The 19,818-nt window shown below is 41.8% G+C and overlaps 1 protein-coding gene across 1 annotated transcript in view; it reads left to right on the plus strand.

Annotated features, from left to right (window-relative positions):
- Positions 1–10,284: 10,284 nt before the first annotated feature.
- Positions 10,285–19,818, plus strand: part of LOC142296894 (saxiphilin-like) — a 140,513-nt gene continuing 130,979 nt past the window's right edge. The window contains exons 1-2 of the mRNA XM_075340997.1: positions 10,285–10,369; positions 18,369–18,532. Coding sequence (XP_075197112.1) covers positions 10,321–10,369; positions 18,369–18,532 — 213 coding nt within the window. The 5' untranslated portion in view covers positions 10,285–10,320. The remainder of the gene's footprint in view (positions 10,370–18,368; positions 18,533–19,818) is intronic.

Raw genomic sequence — 19,818 nt, forward strand, 5'->3', positions numbered from 1 at the left:
GCATGCAGTTCCTCTACATCCTGGACCATTGGAGGGAAGAGATGAGGAGCCTGGCTTTGGCGGTGCCCTATGTATAAAGTTTAAGTTTCCATGCTGCTAATGTTGATGTGAAATGTTGAAAATGTTAATTGGTTACCAATTTTCAAAAATGCCAATTACATGAGTCTCTCACCTGATTTACAGTTTGCACCTAGTGCATGAACCTTGTTCTATCTTTTTGCTACTTAGGGTATGTGCACACGTTGCTTTTTTTCCGCGCGGAAAAAAACGCACCCTCTGGCAGAGGGGAGAATAGTAAACAATGCTTTTTGAGAAACAACGCATCGAAAACGCATGCGTTTTTCATGCGTTTTTCATGCGTTTTTCATGCGTTTTTTTAGGTGCGTTTTTTAAGACTTGGGTACCTATACGTCAGAAAACCCCCACAAGTGACCCCATTTTGGAATCTGCACCCCTCAAGGATTTTATTCAGGAGTATATTAATCATTTTGAATCCACAGCTACTTCCCCCAAAATGTAGCTGTAGCAACAATATTCTCACTGTTGGGCTATGTGGCCATGATCCAGCGACACGGCGTCTAGTACCCAGTGTCAGCCTTCCTGCAGAGATGTGAGTGTTTCCCACGGGAGAACGCAGCTGCCCATGCCCACGATTTGGGTTCAGGCTGCTGTGGAGCTCTATGCTACCTGCAGAGAACACTCATCTACGCAGCATAAATTGACATGCTGAGGCTCGGGAAGCTGCGCCACCGGTCGGTTTATGCTGCGGAGAAAAGAAGCACAGTGGGCATGAGATTTCTAAAAATCCTTCCACTGTGCTTCTACTGCACAACGCAGCGTCATGGACGCAGGGAAAACAATCTGCGCCCAAAACGCTGCAAACCCCGATTGTGGGCATCCAGCCTAAAAAGCGTCAATGGAGGTCAAATATATATACAACGTCCCACCCCCCCCCTGCATATTCTAAGCTGGCACCTTTAGTACCTTTCATGTGGCACTAAAGGGTGCCTAGCCTAGTTTTTATCACAAAAACAAAAAAAAAAAAATGGCGTGGGGTCCCCCCTATTTTTGATAGCCAGTCAGGGTAAAGCAGACAGCTGTAGCCTGCAAACCACAGCTGGCAGCTTCATCTTGTCTGGTGATCAATTTGGAGGGCTCCCCAGGTTTTTTTTTTTTTATTTATAAATAAAAATAATAAAAAAAAAATAACATGGGGTCCCCCCAAATTAGATCACCAGCCAAGGTGAAGCTGACAGTTGAGGTCTGGTATTCTCAGGGTGGGAAGAGCCATGGTTATTGGACTCTTCCCAGCCTAAAAATAGCAGGCCACAGCCGCCCCAGAAGTGGCGCATCCATTAGATTCGCCAATCCTGGCGCTTCGCCCCAACTCATCCCGCGCCCTGGTGCGTTGGCTAACGGGGTAATAAATGGGGTTGATACCAGATGTGTAATGTCACCTGGCATCAAGCCCAGCAATTAGTGATGTCACGGCGTCTATCAGACACCCGACATAACTAATTGACAGTAAACAAAAGCAAAAAAAGACAACAAAAAAATTTTTATTAGAAAAAACACTCCCCAAATCATTCCCTTGTTCTCCAATTTAATAAAAAAAATGGGTCCGCAGAAATCCATTTGGATGTCCCACGTCGGCTCTGGACCTTCTAGAATATGGGGGCACGTTCAGGGAACGTATCCCCCATTTTCTAGGAGGGCAGACCCTCCATTTGAGGAGAGTGGGTGCAAAAATCTGCACCCACTCTCCCCGGGTCACAGCTGCAGAGTGCCGAGCAGCCAGCACAGCTCACACTGAACACAGTACTGGCTGTCAGCTGCTCTGCACATGTGACCGGCCGGCGTCTGCTGTGAAGGAGGAGGGAGCCGCAGGGGATCAGCGCTGCGACTGGACAGGTATGTATGACACCGGGGGGAAATGGGGTGAACGGGCAGGGCCTTGGTGCATTTTTCTGTCGCATGTCTCAAGGCACATGCGACAGATAACATAGGAGCAGGGCGGCCGGTGCGCTACTGTGCGCGCGGCCATGTTGGATTTTCGGGAGGGGGGTCGGGGGTCGGGGCGGGCACTTTGGCGACACCGGGGGCTTTGCCAGGAAGTGAGGTCAACAGGAAACCTCTTGACCTCACTTCCAGGTAAATGCCTGCGTTCTGGCGTGCCGACAAAGCCCGCGGACCGCAACAAAAAAGCAGGTCCATGCGGTGTAGCTGCGTTCTGACCCCACATCATTGATTTCAATGGGGGAGAGAACGCAGCCACAACGCACAAAAGAAGTGACATGCTGCTTTTCTTTCCGCACCGATTTTTGGCTTCCAAAACGCTGCGGAAAGAAACGCAGCGTGTGCACTGATTTTTCAGCTTTCCCATACACTTTGTTGGGAAAGCTGAACGCATGCAATTTGCCACTGAAACGCTGCGGTTCAAAACGCAGCGTTTCCGCGGTAAAAAACGCAACGTGTGCACACAGCCTTAATATGGACCATGGCTGCAGGACTGGCAGCAGCCAGCATGAGCTTGTGCTATTGTACATAGTTGCGCCTCGTGCGCTTACCAGAGTTGACTTTTACACCTCTGTCTCTGTGCTGTTTATTGTATTGTAGGCGAGATACTTTGTGGCATTTGTGCAGTAAGGGCTTTTTTCTGGTGACTCGACCATGCAGCTCCTTTTTCTTCAAGTGCCCCTTATTGTTCATCTTGAAACAGCCACACCACTAGTTTTAAGTGAGTCCTGTATTTCAGCTGATGTTATTTGTGGGGTTTTTTTTGCATCCCGAACAATTTTCCTGACAGTTGTGGCCAAAACATTTGTTTGTCTATCTGATCGTGGTTTGGTTTTTACAGAACCCCTGATTTTCCATTTATTAATCACAGTTTGAACACTGCTGACTGGCATTATCAATTTCTTGGATATCTTTTTGGATCTCTTTCCTGTTTTATACAGTTTAACTATCTTTTCCTGTAGATCCGTTAACTATTCTTTTTGCTTTCCTCATGACTCACAATCCAGAAACGTCAGTGGCTGGATAAAAGATGCAAGAGTCTGTCTGGATCCCAGAAACTCACTCAGCTTTTATGCAGACACTGATTACAAGCAAACAGGTCACAGGTGAGGATGTTACCTTTATTAGCCATTCAAATCCATTTGTGTCAACTTCTGTGCATCTTATCAGGCTAAAATCACCAGGGTAGGTGAAATTTTGAGCAGGGTTATTTGGATGTTTTTGGTTGTCATTATGATTTAAAAAGAGAACACAGTAGTTTGACAATAAATGGCTTCTTTTTGTGTTATCATTCATATTCTCTGAAAAAAAGCCAAAAAAGCAACAATTCTACTGGGGTATGTACATTTTTGAGCACAACTGAAGGTATCCAAGTTGTGTCTTATCTGTACTGGCAGGGGTATGGAAGCACCAGCCCTTCACCTGTTTCTCATTCACCTCTATATTTCTTCTGTCAATAGCTTAAAGCTAAGGCTATGCCAAAACAGTGGTGCTATGGGGAGATAAGGTATGCACACCAGTGACTATGGAAGGGGAATACATGGAATAGCAGAAACTGCTGTGTGAATACTGACATGAAAAATTCAATAGCTATTTGTAAGAATGAAATGTGAAAAATGGAACCTGCATTACTGCCATGAATATATGAATAAAGAGAAATTTAGCTACTGAATTGATCAATGCAGAAGAGCCCCAACACTACGCCAAAGTATTTCTCTACGTTGGGGTCCCTAGCTTGTGTGTGTCCTCTCATGCAGTTAAAAAACTTACCGTGTATGGGACGCTGAGACCCAGGCTATATATGCGTATAATGTGGATTGGCAATAGGTGTGTATGGGGAGGGTTCACAAACGAAAAACTACTAACATTAAGGAATAACGTTTGGAACTCCATTCTATGTCTGAACTGGGTGCAAAAAACCTAAAAAACATCACTATGGGGAGATAAGGTATGCACACCAGTGACTATGGAAGGGGAATACATGGAATAGCAGAAACTGCTGTGTGAATACTGACATGAAAAATTCAATAGCTATTTGTAAGAATGAAATGTGAAAAATGGAACCTGCATTACTGCCATGAATATATGAATAAAGAGAAATTTAGCTACTGAATTGATCAATGCAGAAGAGCCCCAACACTACGCCAAAGTATTTCTCTACGTTGGGGTCCCTAGCTTGTGTGTGTCCTCTCATGCAGTTAAAAAAACTTACCGTGTATGGGACGCTGAGACCCAGGCTATATATGCGTATAATGTGGATTGGCAATAGGTGTGTATGGGGAGGGTTCACAAACGAAAAACTACTAACATTAAGGAATAACGTTTGGAACTCCATTCTATGTCTGAACTGGGTGCAAAAAACCTAAAAAACATCACTATGGGGAGATAAGGTATGCACACCAGTGACTATGGAAGGGGAATACATGGAATAGCAGAAACTGCTGTGTGAATACTGACATGTTAGTAGTTTTTCGTTTGTGAACCCTCCCCATACACACCTATTGCCAATCCACATTATACGCATATATAGCCTGGGTCTCAGCGTCCCATACACGGTAAGTTTTTTAACTGCATGAGAGGACACACACAAGCTAGGGACCCCAACGTAGAGAAATACTTTGGCGTAGTGTTGGGGCTCTTCTGCATTGATCAATTCAGTAGCTAAATTTCTCTTTATTCATATATTCATGGCAGTAATGCAGGTTCCATTTTTCACATTTCATTCTTACAAATAGCTATTGAATTTTTCATGTCAGTATTCACACAGCAGTTTCTGCTATTCCATGTATTCCCCTTCCATAGTCACTGGTGTGCATACCTTATCTCCCCATAGTGATGTTTTTTAGGTTTTTTGCACCCAGTTCAGACATAGAATAGAGTTCCAAACGTTATTCCTTAATGTTAGTAGTTTTTCGTTTGTGAACCCTCCCCATACACACCTATTGCCAATCCACATTATACGCATATATAGCCTGGGTCTCAGCGTCCCATACACGGTAAGTTTTTTAACTGCATGAGAGGACACACACAAGCTAGGGACCCCAACGTAGAGAAATACTTTGGCGTAGTGTTGGGGCTCTTCTGCATTGATCAATTCAGTAGCTAAATTTCTCTTTATTCATATATTCATGGCAGTAATGCAGGTTCCATTTTTCACATTTCATTCTTACAAATAGCTATTGAATTTTTCATGTCAGTATTCACACAGCAGTTTCTGCTATTCCATGTATTCCCCTTACATAGTCACTGGTGTGCATACCTTATCTCCCCATAGTGATGTTTTTTAGGTTTTTTGCACCCAGTTCAGACATAGAATGGAGTTCCAAACGTTATTCCTTAATGTTAGTAGTTTTTCGTTTGTGAACCCTCCCCATACACACCTATTGCCAATCCACATTATACGCATATATAGCCTGGGTCTCAGCGTCCCATACACGGTAAGTTTTTTAACTGCATGAGAGGACACACACAAGCTAGGGACCCCAACGTAGAGAAATACTTTGGCGTAGTGTTGGGGCTCTTCTGCATTGATCAATTCAGTAGCTAAATTTCTCTTTATTCATATATTCATGGCAGTAATGCAGGTTCCATTTTTCACATTTCATTCTTACAAATAGCTATTGAATTTTTCATGTCAGTAATCACACAGCAGTTTCTGCTATTCCATGTATTCCCCTTCCATAGTCACTGGTGTGCATACCTTATCTCCCCATAGTGATGTTTTTTAGGTTTTTTGCACCCAGTTCAGACATAGAATGGAGTTCCAAACGTTATTCCTTAATGAAAACAGTGGTGCTAGACTGTAAAACATATTTTTGCTGTTTTGGAAAGTTTTTGACCCCCCTAAAGTTGTTTCCTGTGCCTTATGTTTAGTTTCCCATTGAAAACAATGGGGTTCAGAAAGGTTCGATAAAGGTTCAAAGTTCAGTTTGATAAAGGTTCATGTACGTACCCTTTGTCCGGTTCGGTGAACCGAATTGCAGGGGGTTTGCTCATCTCTAGTCTTGATAAAACACAGTGGACCTACACCAGCAGGTGCCATGGCTTGCCAAGCCATCACTGATTGTGGAAACGTCACACTAGACCTCAAGTAGCTTGGATTGTGGCCTCTCCACTCTTCCTCCAGACTCTGGGACCTTGATTTTAAAATGAAATGCAAAATTTACTTTCATCTGAAAATAACACCTTGGACTACTGAGCAACAGTCCAGTTCTTTCTCTTGGTGGCCCAGGCTATTGGCCATGAGTGGCTTGACACAAGAAATGTGACAGTTGTAGCCCATGTCCTGGATACATCTGAGTGTGGTGGCTCTTGAAACACTGACTCCAGCAGCTGTCTACTCCTTGTGAATCTCCCACAAATTTTTGAATGGCCTTTTCTTAACAATCGTATCAAGGCTGTGGTTATCCCAGTTGCTTGTGCACCTTTCTCTACCACACTTTTTCCTTCCACTCAACTATCCATTAATATGCTTGAATACAGCACTCTGTGTGAAGAGCTAGCTTCATTAGCAATGATCTTTTGTGGCTTACCCTCCTTGTGAAGTGTGTCAATGACTGCCTTCTGGACATCTGTCAAGTCAGTAGTCTTCCCCATGATTGTGTAGCCTACTGAACCAAACTAAGGGACCATTTTAAATGCTTAGGAAGCCTTTGCAGGTGTTTTATGGTAATTATTAGGGATGATCGAATACCAAAATATCCGACTTCTTGAATATCCGACGAATAGGTCACCGCTATTCGACTATTCACGAATATTCGATGTGCAATGTAAGCCTATGAGAAACCCGAATAATTTCACATTGGACCTAACGGCGATCTGTGGTGACTAAGGAAAAGGCCGAAATGGATGGGAAAAGGCAGTCAGTCTCTCTCTCTCTCTCGTTGAGCTGGAAGCCGGAGCAGCGGATACTATACAGTGCCTACAAGTAGTATTCAACCCCCTGCAGATTTAGCAGGTTTACACATTCGGAATTAACTTGGCATTGTGACATTTGGACTGTAGATCAGCCTGGAAGTGTGAAATGCACTGCAGCAAAAAAGAATGTTATTTCTTTTTTTATTTTTTTTTTAAATTGGGAAAAGTTTATTCAGAGGGTCATTTATTATTCAACCCCTCAAACCACAAGAATTCTGTTTGGTTCCCCTAAAGTATTAAGAAGTATTTCAGGCACAAAGAACAATGAGCTTCACATGTTTGGATTAATTATCTCTTTTTCCAGCCTTTTCTGACTAATTAAGACCCTCCCCAAACTTGTGAACAGGAGTCATACTTGGTCAACATGGGAAAGACAAAGGAGCATTCCAAGGCCATCAGAGACAAGATCGTGGAGGGTCACAAGGCTGGCAAGGGGTACAAAACCCTTTCCAAGGAGTTGGGCCTACCTGTCTCCACTGTTGGGAGCATCATCCGGAAGTGGAAGGCTTATGGAACTACTGTTAGCCTTCCACGACCTGGACAGCCTTTGAAAGTTTCCACCCGTGCCGAGGCCAGGCTTGTCCGAAGAGTCAAGGCTAACCCAAGGACAACAAGGAAGGAGCTCCGGGAAGATCTCATGGCAGTGTGGACATTGGTTTCAGTCAATACCATAAGTAACGTACTCCACCGCAATGGTCTCCGTTCCAGACGAGCCCGTAAGGTACCTTTACTTTCAAAGCGTCATGTCAAGGCTCGTCTACCGTTTGCTCATGATCAGGGAAAAAATCAAGGTGTTGCAGTGGCCTAGTCAGTCTCCTGACCTTAACCCAATTGAAAACTTGTGGAAGGAGCTCAAGATTAAAGTCCACATGAGACACCCAAAGAACCTAGATAACTTGGAGAAGATCTGCATGGAGGAGTGGGCCAAGATAACTCCAGAGACCTGTGCCGGCCTGATCAGGTCTAATAAAAGACGATTATTAGCTGTAATTGCAAGCAAGAGTTATTCCACAAAATATTAAACCTAGGGGTTGAATAATAATTGACCCACACTTTTATGTTGAAAATGTATTAAAATTTAACTGAGCAACATAACTTGTTGGTTTGTAAGATTTATGCATCTGTTAATAAATCCTGCTCTTGTTTGAAGTTTGCAGGCTCTAACTTATTTGGATCTTATCAAACCTGCTAAATCTGCAGGGGGTTGAATACTACTTGTAGGCACTGTATATGTATCGTTCCCGGAAGCTGCACCAACGTATATGTAGATGTCGCTGTGCGGCCAAACCAATCACACTAACACCACAACAAAGATGGCTGTGGCATTACTGTGAGAGCAAGCAACATCAGATATGTTCTTTGGCTGGAAAACAGGCGCCAGGAAGTCAGAAATAAAAATGAAAGTATCTGAGCGGATGTTGTTTTATCTGTCGGATAACGAATGGTGTGAATAGCCTGTTATCCGTCGGATACCGAATAGTGTCGAATACATTCGCTCATCCCTAGTAATTATCCAAATTTTCGGAGATGATGACTGTTGGGTTTTCATTAGCTGTAATCTATAATAATCATCAACATTAACAGAAATAAACATTTGAAATAGATCCCTCTGTGTGTAATGACTCTATATAATATATGTGTTTCCCTTTTTGTATTGAATTACTGAAATAAATTAACTTTTTGATGATATTCTAATTTATTGAGATGCACTTGTATAACATCACAGACACTGTGGGACCTGTGATCTGCAGGAAGATCAAGGAAATCAACACGGACATTACACTGGTAAAAACCAGTATTAGTGACCTCCAAGCCCTGGTTGGCAGTTTAGCAGTCCCGCTCTGCTGGACAGCACTACACGTTCTTAACACTAAAAGTCACAGAAATTTCGAGCTCCCCCTGAAGTCCCGAAAGAGGGTCAAATGACTGATGATAAACTGAATAGAACTACAGTGGAACCTTGCTTAACGAGAACAATCCGTTCTGGGACTGTCCTTGTTATTCAAGTTATTCGTTCAGCAGAGCAAGATTTCCCATAGGAAATCATTGCAATGCTGACGATCCGTTCCACAACTTCTAAAATGTCCCATCCTGGTCCCCTATTCTATCATTCCACACATGCACAAACACACATAAACACGCACAAACTCACACAAACTCACACAAACACACATGCACGCATGCACACACACATATTATATGCTCACCTTACCTTCCGTTCCATCGCCGGTCTCCTGGGACTTGCTGTTCTCTGGTACGGGGCCAGGCTGTGTAACGCGTTACCATAACGACGAGGCAGGAAGTTCCCGGCCAGAGCGTTGATGTCAAAGGCAGAGCCGCTTGCCTCTGATTGGCCAGCACTCTGCCTTTCATTAGCGGTGACAGGAAGTTCCTCCTTCGTCGCTATGGATGCAGATACACAGCGTGGACTGGAGCGCAGCGGCGCACTACAGCACCCAAGAGGCCGGCGATGAAACGAAAGGTAAACATATTATGTTATATTATATGCTCACCTTACCTTCCGTTCCATCGCAGGCCTCCTGGGTCTTGTAGTTCGCCGCGAGGACGTCGCGATGTACCCGGGAACTACAAGAACCATGAGGTCGGCGGTGGATTGGAAGGTAAGGTGAGCATAATACTGTATGTGTGTGCGTGCGTGTTTGTGTGTGTTTGTGCGCACATGTGTGTGTGTTTGTGTGGACTGCAAGTGCAGGTCAGAGGGTGGTGGATGGACGAAACCGGAAGTGTGTGCGGTGAGAATTTCGCTCGTACAGCAAAGCTTTCTCGTAAAGTGGGTTACAAATTTACAGAAAGCTTTGCTTGTTAAGCGAAATTCTCGTTAAGAGGGTTACTCGTTATGCGAGGTACCACTGTAACTAGAAACTAAATGGCTAAATTCAATGGAAAACAACAACCTCCTGTGGTGCGACAGTAATGGCCTTAATTACAGAACAAAAGACGGTGATTATAGGATGTTAGCTAAAATCCTTCAGGTCATTCGACCCGTCTCTGGGTTCCAAAGGTAGAAATGTTAAATGACCCCTCTCTGGGACTTCTAGTGTTAAGAGCCCACTCAGATGTGTTTCGACCCCTGTGCTGAACCCTCAGCTATTCCTCTGCAGATAAAAGTTTCGCAAATAAAGTTAAAATTGGCAGAACTCTGATATCACATGAAAGAAAACAAAATGTGTTTGTACAAAAAAAAGTCGCTCTATCAACAAAAGTGAGACACAGGTGGAGGGGTCTTGTTGAGAAACACTTGTGTAAATAACACAAGGACATCTGATCTGCGCACCCAGCCGCCCGCTCTCTTATCAACAGGAAACGAGCTAATAACAGGCAAACAGCCGCTGGATGAGACACTCTTCATATGATCTCGAGTAAGAAATGAGGATGACTCCTGCTCTCCAAGTGCTGCTATGTCTCTGCCTGTTGGGTAAGTATATGTTTATACAAGATTTGTAAATTGCATATTTAACCCCTTTACAAAGGAGCCAATTTTAATTTTTGTATTTTTGTTTTTTCCTGCCCATCTTCCCAGAGCCATAACTTTTTTTATTTCTCTATCCACATACATATGAGACATATGAGGGTTTGTTTTAGGCCATGTGCGCACGTTGCGTCCAGTACCTTGCAGAAATGAACGCATCCTCTGACAGAATTTGTCAGTCAAATTTGGTTTTGACCACATAAACGCAGGAAATACGCATGCATTTTTCTAGCGTTTTTGCCGCGTTTTGACCGCGTTTTACATGCATTTTCAGTGCTTAAAATGAGATGCATTTTCAATACAAAGACACTACTAAATAAATTTTGCACATTCAAACACTAGGAAAAAAATGAAAAAAAAAAAATTCATGCTTTAAATCATACACTATAATGTTAATTTTCATAAAAAGATTATTGAGATTTCATATTTATTTAAAAAGTAAATTTAAAATTATTGTTTGACTCTTTTTTTTTAAGTCGGGCTGGATGTGAGAGCAAAAGGAAACCTCTTGACCTCACTATAATGCCAAAAACGCATGCTTTGATTTTGACAAAAAAGCATGCGTTTTGCATAAAAAAAAACATGTAAAACGCTAGGATTTTGATTTAATATGGGATTTGAAAATTCTCATTGACTTCAATGTTAGCAAAACGCTGGTAAAATGCTCAAAAGAATTGACATTTTGCTTTTTCAAACGCAGAGATTTTGACACATTTTTGTCACAAAAAACGCAGCATTTTTGGACGCATAGTGCACACACAATATGCCTATTTCCCATAGACTTTGTTTGGAAATCAAAACGCAAGCATTTTGGCATTAAAACGCTGCAGTTCAAAACGCTGCAGAAACGCATGAAAAAACGCAACGTGTGCACATGCCCTTATGTGGAACTAGTTGCACTTTTGAATGACGCCATTCATTAAAATGTATAGTGTATTGGAAAACAGGAAAATAAATTCCAAGTGGGGAGAAATTGGAGAAAAAAATGTTTTCCAATTCTTGGAATTGTTTTTATTGTGTACATTTGTGTTAAAAATGACCTTGCAATATAATCCTCCTCATCAGTATGATTATTATGATGATAGCAAACATGTCTAGTTTGTTTTTTATTTTAGTGGGGAAAAAAAAGTACACATTTCCCCCTCCAAATTTTTGAGATTGTGTCGCCATAATTCGATAGAGCTATTTGGTGACTTATTTGTTGCGGGGTGCGATTACATTTTTATTGAGACCATTTTGGGATAGATATGACGTTTTTGGTAACTTTTTATAGCATTTTTTATGGTATTGCAGCAATTAAAAAACCTTAATTTTGTCATTCTTAATTTTTTTTCTTTACAGTGTTTACCTGTCCGGTTAATTATTTTTATATTTTGGTAGATTAGACTTTTCTGATACTCCACATGTGCATTTTTTATCTTTATTTTTAATGGGGCAAAAAGGGGGTAATTTGTACTTTTTTTATTTTCAGAATTTTTAAAAACATTTAGTTTTACTTTTCACTGATCTTAATAGTCCCCTTAGGGTATTTGAAGCAGCAATAGTCTGATCATTTATAAAGAAATGCTACAATATTGCTGTATATAGTGATAATCACAGTCTCCTTTGAAGCCCGGCCTCAGGCAGGAATTGAAAAGAGAGCTGTAATGACGAGGAAGAAGGTCTTCAGCTATTATTCTGAGGCTATCACTGTATAATTACTCATACAACAAAAGATACAAAAATGTTAGTGATGAGTAAATCTGACAATATTTGAATTCAGCAATTTGCCTGAATTTGGACAGAAAAAATGTGGATAGAAAATTAAATTTGCATTAATCACATTTAATATAACTGTAGAAGATATGGATCACACACCCAAAAATCCTACATTGCTTTAAAGTCGCTAGGTAAAGATTAACAAAACTGAGCATGAGGTTCTTAGTTTAATATTCTGATCTGACTATAAGGGTACGCTCACACATACGTGTATGAATCGGACAAGTGCAATCTGAGAAAATCTCTCATTGCACTCGGACCAATGTTAGTCAATGAGGCAGACCAGGTGGTCAGCTTTTTTCTTATCCAGATTATGGATGAGAGAAAAGTCGAAACATGCTGCGATTTGCTGCTGAAAATGTCCGAGACTCGCCAATACAAGTCAATCGGTGTGAGAAAAAAACGGATGTCACACGGATAGCACATGGACCATCCTAGTGACGTCCATTTTTATGGATACATTTCTATCATGTAGCACAGAACACTGTAAATGGTCCTGTAAATGAATGTAAATGACTAGTAGCTGCTGAGAAAAAAACGGATTGCCCATTGAGAGCACATTGAGCAACCACTGAGCACTCACTGAGAGCACACTGAGCGCACATTGAGCACACACTGAGCGCACATTGAGAGCACACTGAGCAACCACTGAGCGCACACTGAGAGCATACTGAGCACTCACTGAGAGCACACTGAGCACACACTGAGCACACACTGAGCACACACTGAGAGCACACTGAGCAACCACTGAGCGCACAGTGAGAGCACACTGAGCACTCACTGAGAGCACACTGAGAGCACACTGAGAGCACACTGAGCGCACACTGAGAGCACACTGAGAGTACACTGAGAGTACACTGACAGCACATGGATGACAAGTGTGGAAAAAATTGTCCTACTCTCCTGGATGAGAATGGGATCGTTTTTCCATACGTTTGTGTGAGTCCAGCCTATGATGCCCACTGCCAAGTCACACTGATCCTCTCAGTGAGCACCTAGCCTTAAAGATGAGGTGACGTGTGACAACTACCACCACAGCGACAGTGCACCAGCAGGAGGAGTGGCCCCCAAATGAAAAAAAGCTAAAAAGACTTACTTTTCACTTGTTCTTAAACGATGAGTTGAGATTGGAGCAAAAAAATTGCCGAACCCCTCTTGCAGTCACCCGCTAATTAAAAACACCAAGGTCAAATGGGTGGAGTGTGGGCCCAATCCAGCTCTGAGGTCTCTGCAGAACATAATCCATATGAAATAAAATAATTATACTTACCCAGTCCTCACCTGTTTTGCTGTGCAGCCGAGGGCTTGTCCAGCCATATCTTTGGTCCGGTCACCAGTGTAGTCTTCACTGGGCTATCTTTGTCACCTTTCACCACACTGTTGATCAAACCAAAGGTAGGTAAAGGCCAGATGAGTTTTAAATTTTTTTTTCATCCCTTCACAGTCCTTTTGATTCCAGAAAATGTCTAGGGCAATTTTTGGGGATTTGCATGAATCAAAGTGTATGTATTGGGTTATTAGAGTCATTTAAGTGTGCTTGACCAAGAGCACTATTGGTGGATGGATCCAGAGGCAACAGAGGGTATAGAGACCTTTGGGGATCATCATAAAGGGGGTAATAGCTGCAAATCAGTTCAAATTTAAAAAAGGTTTTATTGGCACGCATGAATAACTCTGTATATGGAGAAAACGGAGACCACAAATGTAATGCTGGATCACTACTAATGGACAAAATTGTGAGACAGGGGAGTCAAGAGGTCTGAGGTCAGACACCAAGAGAGCTGTTCATAAACAGAGGGATAAGACAAGGGAGTAATCAGGTCAATGTCTCAGGTCATAATTCCAGGAAGGTGGCAAATCAAGAGAAAGGCAAAATGGATAGCCAAGGCAAGGTCCAACATTGGGCAGTAAAAGATCAGAAAACCATTGCAGTATAAACAAGGAACACACACCACTGAACTAAGGCTACAAATGTCAATAGCCAAACAGCTAAATAGACAGGTAATAGCTCAGAAAGGAAGACACCTGGAAGAACCTTAGCATGCCCCTGCCCTGATTGGGTGACTAAACTGTTTACAATAATGACAATTCATACCTGTCATTATTATATTATTAGAACCTTAGCACGCCCCAGCCACAGATAGGACAGCTGAGGTTGTCACTTTCTGAAACCAGGACACAGTCCCTCTTCTAGGTGGACCAACAGAACCCCAGGTTTCCCAGGAAAGTTAGAATGGATGGCCCTGACCAACCAATTGGCCTTCACAGAATGAGAAGGGAGTTTCAGGCCCAAGAAGAATCCACAATCCTCTGCACTTTTTTCTCCAAACCTCCAGCAACCAAAACTGAAGCATGTTATGATGAGGGGGACAATACCGAAGGGACAAACTCTTTGAACAGGGATCTGTGGAAAGTATTCAAAATGTAAAGAGATGGAGAAGTTTTAATAGAAAGGAAACCAGATTGACCACTTTGAGAATCTCATAAAGGCCAATAAATTTAGGACCCAACTTCGCTGACAGTAATTTAAGCTTAACATTTTTGGATGACAACCAAACTTTATCACATAATTTTTAATATCGTTGTATATTGACAGTCACCAAAAAGGCTAGCAATGCCCTTTCACGTAGCTGTGACCCCAGGTTGATCACGCAAGACGGAATCATGAAACTCCTGTAATCTTAGATAAACTTGTACAAATAATTGGACCTTGGAGTGGAGGAAGGGGCCAGAGACTGGATTTTACATATCTCTGCTTCCAACTCCAAGGACGACATGGAAACTTCAATGCCCTGGATAAGAATGGAGGATAGAGGTTCTGCAGCATAAACTATCTCAAAACTGCACGGTAATCATTCTTGGACCCTGACCTGAACATAATAGAGAAATTAAATCTAGAAAAAACATAAGGACCATATTGGCTTTCTCGGGGGTTAACCGCTAATTGAATATAAGTTAAATTCTTATGATCTGCAACTACAGTGACAAGAGGAACTGCTCCTTTCAAAAATGTCTGCATTGCTCAAAAAATAAATTTAACAGTGAGAAGCTCGCAATTCCAATCTTCATCATTTCTTTCGACCAAACTTTGAAGCATCTACCTCCACAATGAATGGTTCATGTAGATCGGGTTAGATTAAACACAGGAGAGAAGACAAAAAACATTCTTTAACATTTTTAAAAGCCTCAATAGTACTAAGATCTGAGAAAAACTTCTAAATTTCTATGGTAATTAGCGAAACAAAAATCTTTGCAATGCTGTGAGGTCATGAGGTTGAACGCAATCAATTATGGCCTGCACCTTCCCAACAACATCTTAAACCCTTTATACAATGAACTCCAAGAACAAAATTTCCTTAACAGAAAAAGTACATTTCTCCATTTTAGAATATAAAGACTTCTCTATCAGCCTTTGTAATAGAAAACTGACATGTTCATAGTAAAATCCAAATCAGACAAGAAAATGAGTATATCATCTATGTATATCATAATTAGTGATGGGCGGACCCACAAATACCTGGATTGGCAAGTATAACCGAGGTTTAAAAACACGATTCCGGTCTGGAATTGATCCCAGATATCTGCCCGGATGCCATCCCCATATAAGTCTATGGGGACCAGAATACAATGCATTAAAATGGAGGTGGAAGGGATAGGGGAATTAGAGCAATCATGTTATAATTTCCAGACTCCTGTGTGGCTTTAATGCTACTTTGGGGCCGCTCACTATCATCTTGATTGGTAGCAGCTAGAAGCGCCCCTGTGTGACAGTGTGTCTGACTTCTTTCAATCACAGACACTGTGTGCGTACCTATAGTGTAAAATTAAATAAAAAAATTGGCATAGGGTCCCTCAATATCACGATACCCAGCACAGATAAAGCATACATCTACAGGCTGCAGCCCCCAGCCGTGTGCTTATCTTGACTATCAAAATAAGAGGGACCGGATGAGGGTTTTTTTTAATTATTTAAATAATTTTAAAAAATCGGTGTGCGGTTCTTCCCAACTTTGATACCCAGCCATGATAAAGCCAAGAGCTAGGGGCTGGTATTCTTAGGCTGTGGAGGACCCATGGCTATTGGGGCCCCCTCCAGCCTAAAAAAAGCAGCCTGCTGCTGCCCAGGGTTGTCTCATCCATTAGATTTGACAATCATGGAAGTTTACCAATTTATGTGTGGAGTAAAAATCTACCTGGAAGTCTGGGTGACCCCCTTGACAATCTCAGAGTTAGGTAAATTAGTTAGGTAAATAGCCAGATAATAGCTCAGAATGGGAGAAACCAGGAAGAACCTCAGCACGCATCTGCTCTGATTGTGCAATTGGACTGTCACTCACAATAGTAAATAATCTGAATGATAGTCTGGCTCACTGAGGGGTGCTCAGGGAAAAAAAGGGCAATATTTATAAAAAGATCCCGGCACACAGAGGAAAAAATTATTTCAGCAACATTGATTGTGATGAAACTAATGTTTATTTGTATTGACGTTTCGGCTATTTGCCTTCTTCAAATTACTGAATACAGGAAAAAAAAGAGAGACAATTTGAATACAGGAAAAGAATATAAAGAAATATCAGTACCGTAAATATAACCTTATTACAGTGCATGTAAAGGTCCAAAACAAATGGATTGAATAATACCTATTAATTATGAAGAGAAGCAAGGGTGTATTTTCATATGGAGAATATCAGTAAACTTTCTGTTAAAGAAAAAAGGCCCATTATTAAGGCAGGAAAGGAACAAAAGAATAAATGGAAATAACATATACAAAAAGAAAGAAACACCTGATTTAATCAGAGGAAAATTAGGAAAGAGGCTCTGAATCAGGGAACATTAATCTCATGTAAATAGCATATATATGTGAGAAGCAATCTATGGGACAAGACCAGAGATACAATTACATAAGATGGAAACATCAAAAAGTGAATCATCATAATTATATTACCTCAATGTAGAAAATAGAGGACATAATGGACTCTTAATAGAGAAAGGGGTGTAATACCGCTATGCAGGTGGCTAGGAGGAAAACAAAAAAGAGGAAACAAGATGCATTAGGAAAAATAGTGAGGTAAAGAGTTAAACAGCATGACAAAATGACCCATAGATAATGAAACAATAAGACGCTAAGGAGCAACGTGGTGTTACCTGTGCCATAGGTGATCAGCGGTGGAATGTGTGAGAACGTAATCGCGGTGAGGTTTTGTAAGCTGGAGAGGTGGGACTTAATGGGTAATTTCCTGTGTAGTGAACCGCACGGTGGAGCGCATAATGCGTGTGCGCAGTGAAACAAGGAAATGCGCGCATGCGCAGTGAGTAAAATAGAACAGATAGTGTTTAGAAGAGCTGGAGCTCCATGGAAACAGCGGTAAACATCAACGTGTCTATGGAGAAAAGGGAGGAAAGAGAAAACAGCGTAAAAACGGCGAATAATGGCTATAAGCCAACACACAGGGTTAGTGAGCAAATATAGAAACAATATAAGTCTATATGAGAACTTATCTATAGTACCACTATAAAGTGATAGCACCACTATCCTGGCAAAGTGTCAATAAATAGAAGAGAAGATAATGGGAAAATAACATAGAATGGAGGTATATTGATATATGAACATATAATATGTAACACAATATATCTCAAGACAAGATAAGGCGGACCTCAAATCTCCATTTAATAATACTCATATTCCCTATTGAGACCATGAGGGGACATGGTGTTAAGCGTGTGGATCCAATAGGACTCTCGATTTTTTAATTTCTTAACTCTGTCACCCCCACGTCTCAATGGCGCGACATGTTCCAGAACCTGAAAACGGAGCTGAGAAATAGTATGGCCACACTGTAGAAAATGATGGGGAATAGGTAACATTGTCAACTTGCATCTAATGGTAGATTTGCGCTTCCCTATGCGGTCCCGGATATGCTGGGTTGTCTCCCCAACATATCCGAGACCACACGGGCACTTATACTGACAGCTTAGCACACTCCAGCCACAGATATTATGGCTGAGTCCAGGACCACGTTAGTGGAGAAATCGTGACATTATTATTTTGGGACTAACCTTCCAGGTTCCAGTTTCAGAAAACCTAGAACTTTTGACACAATAAAATAGGCTTGGATTTATTAGAAAGATACATTTTTATGAATAATAAGTTATTTCCTTGACTAATTCTTATTCTTCAATTTTTCAGTGCTGAGCTATGCAGCTCCCAATGCAGGAACTGTACGTTGGTGTGTGACATCAGATCCTGAGGAACAAAAGTGCAATGATCTAGTTAACTCTTGTCATGTTGAGGCGATTTCATTAATATGTGTGAAAAAATCCAGCACGGAGGGCTGCATGAGAGCAATCAGTGTAAGTACATTTTTATAAAAGTCCACTTTTTGCAATGTCTACTTCATAGAAGGGTCTATTGACAATAAGATGATCACAAAGTATCCTGCCTACTGGAGCCAATGACTTTCAATGTAATCTGTGAGGAAATTACAAAGAGCCCATTAAAATCAATGCGTTGTCTGTGTGATGCAGAAGAAGACAGGTCCTCCAGGGTGAAAGACTAACTTGGTAGTCTATCCTTTCTGGGAAATGAATGAGATTGAGTATATGAAAATGGTGTTAGGCTCACCTGGTGAGGTGGATCCTCCAAGCCAAAGGTCTAAGTGAACACACAGGCTATGGTTGTCAGTGCAGCAGGTAGATGAGGATATCAGGAAAGAGGTAGCAGAAGTGCTGGAAACCACAGACAGACAGGAGACTGGTAGAAGAGATACAAGACCAGAAGAGAGACATTGGAAGTCACAGGCAGACATGAGATCGATAGCAGAGGTACTGGAAGCCGCAGGCAGGAGACCTTTAACAGAAGTACTGAAAGCCTGCCGGCAGACATGAGACCTGTAGCAAAGGTTCTGGAAGTGGCAGGAAAACAGATGACAGGTAGCTAAGGTACTAAAAGCCACAGGTAGACAGGAGATCAGTTGCAGACGTACTGGAAGCTGCAGGCAGACAGGGGCCCGGTAGCGTAGGTACTGGAAACATAGAAAGACAGGACTCAGAAAAAGGGATGAGCAAACCCAAATTGTAAAGTTCAAGGTTTGAACCGAATTTCTGGTGTCCGATGTTGAACTTCGAACATGCACTTCTAAACAGAAGTCTGTGTTACTGTTTGGGTTCGTTATCCAAATAAAGCTTGTTAAAAAGCTGTAGTGCAGCCAATCAACAAGCTTTTGAGCTGTGGGCACTAATTGGGACCCATCACAGCCATTCCAAGTATTGGTATGACGATGATTGACAGGCGCACCATGTAACCCTGCCTGTATAAAGGCTGGATCATGGGTTGCGCCATTTAATTCTCAGCCTAGTGTAAAGTCCCCTTACAGCCTGGATAGGGAATGAATTTTAAAAAAATGAAGTGAGGTCCCCCTGTTTTTGATAACCTGCGCAGGTAAAGCAGACAGCTGGGTGCTGCAGCCCTCAGCTGTCTGCTTTTCATTGGCTGGTTATCAAACATAGAGAGGATTTCTCGCTGTTTTTTTAAATGATTTATTTAAATAATTAAAAAAAATGACATTGGGTCCACTCTATTCCCCTATTTTTGATAACCAGCCAAGATAAAGCAGAGAACTGAGGGCTGGTATTATCAG

Source organism: Anomaloglossus baeobatrachus, chromosome 3 (assembly GCF_048569485.1).
Source record: "Anomaloglossus baeobatrachus isolate aAnoBae1 chromosome 3, aAnoBae1.hap1, whole genome shotgun sequence".
NCBI lineage: Eukaryota > Metazoa > Chordata > Amphibia > Anura > Aromobatidae > Anomaloglossus > Anomaloglossus baeobatrachus.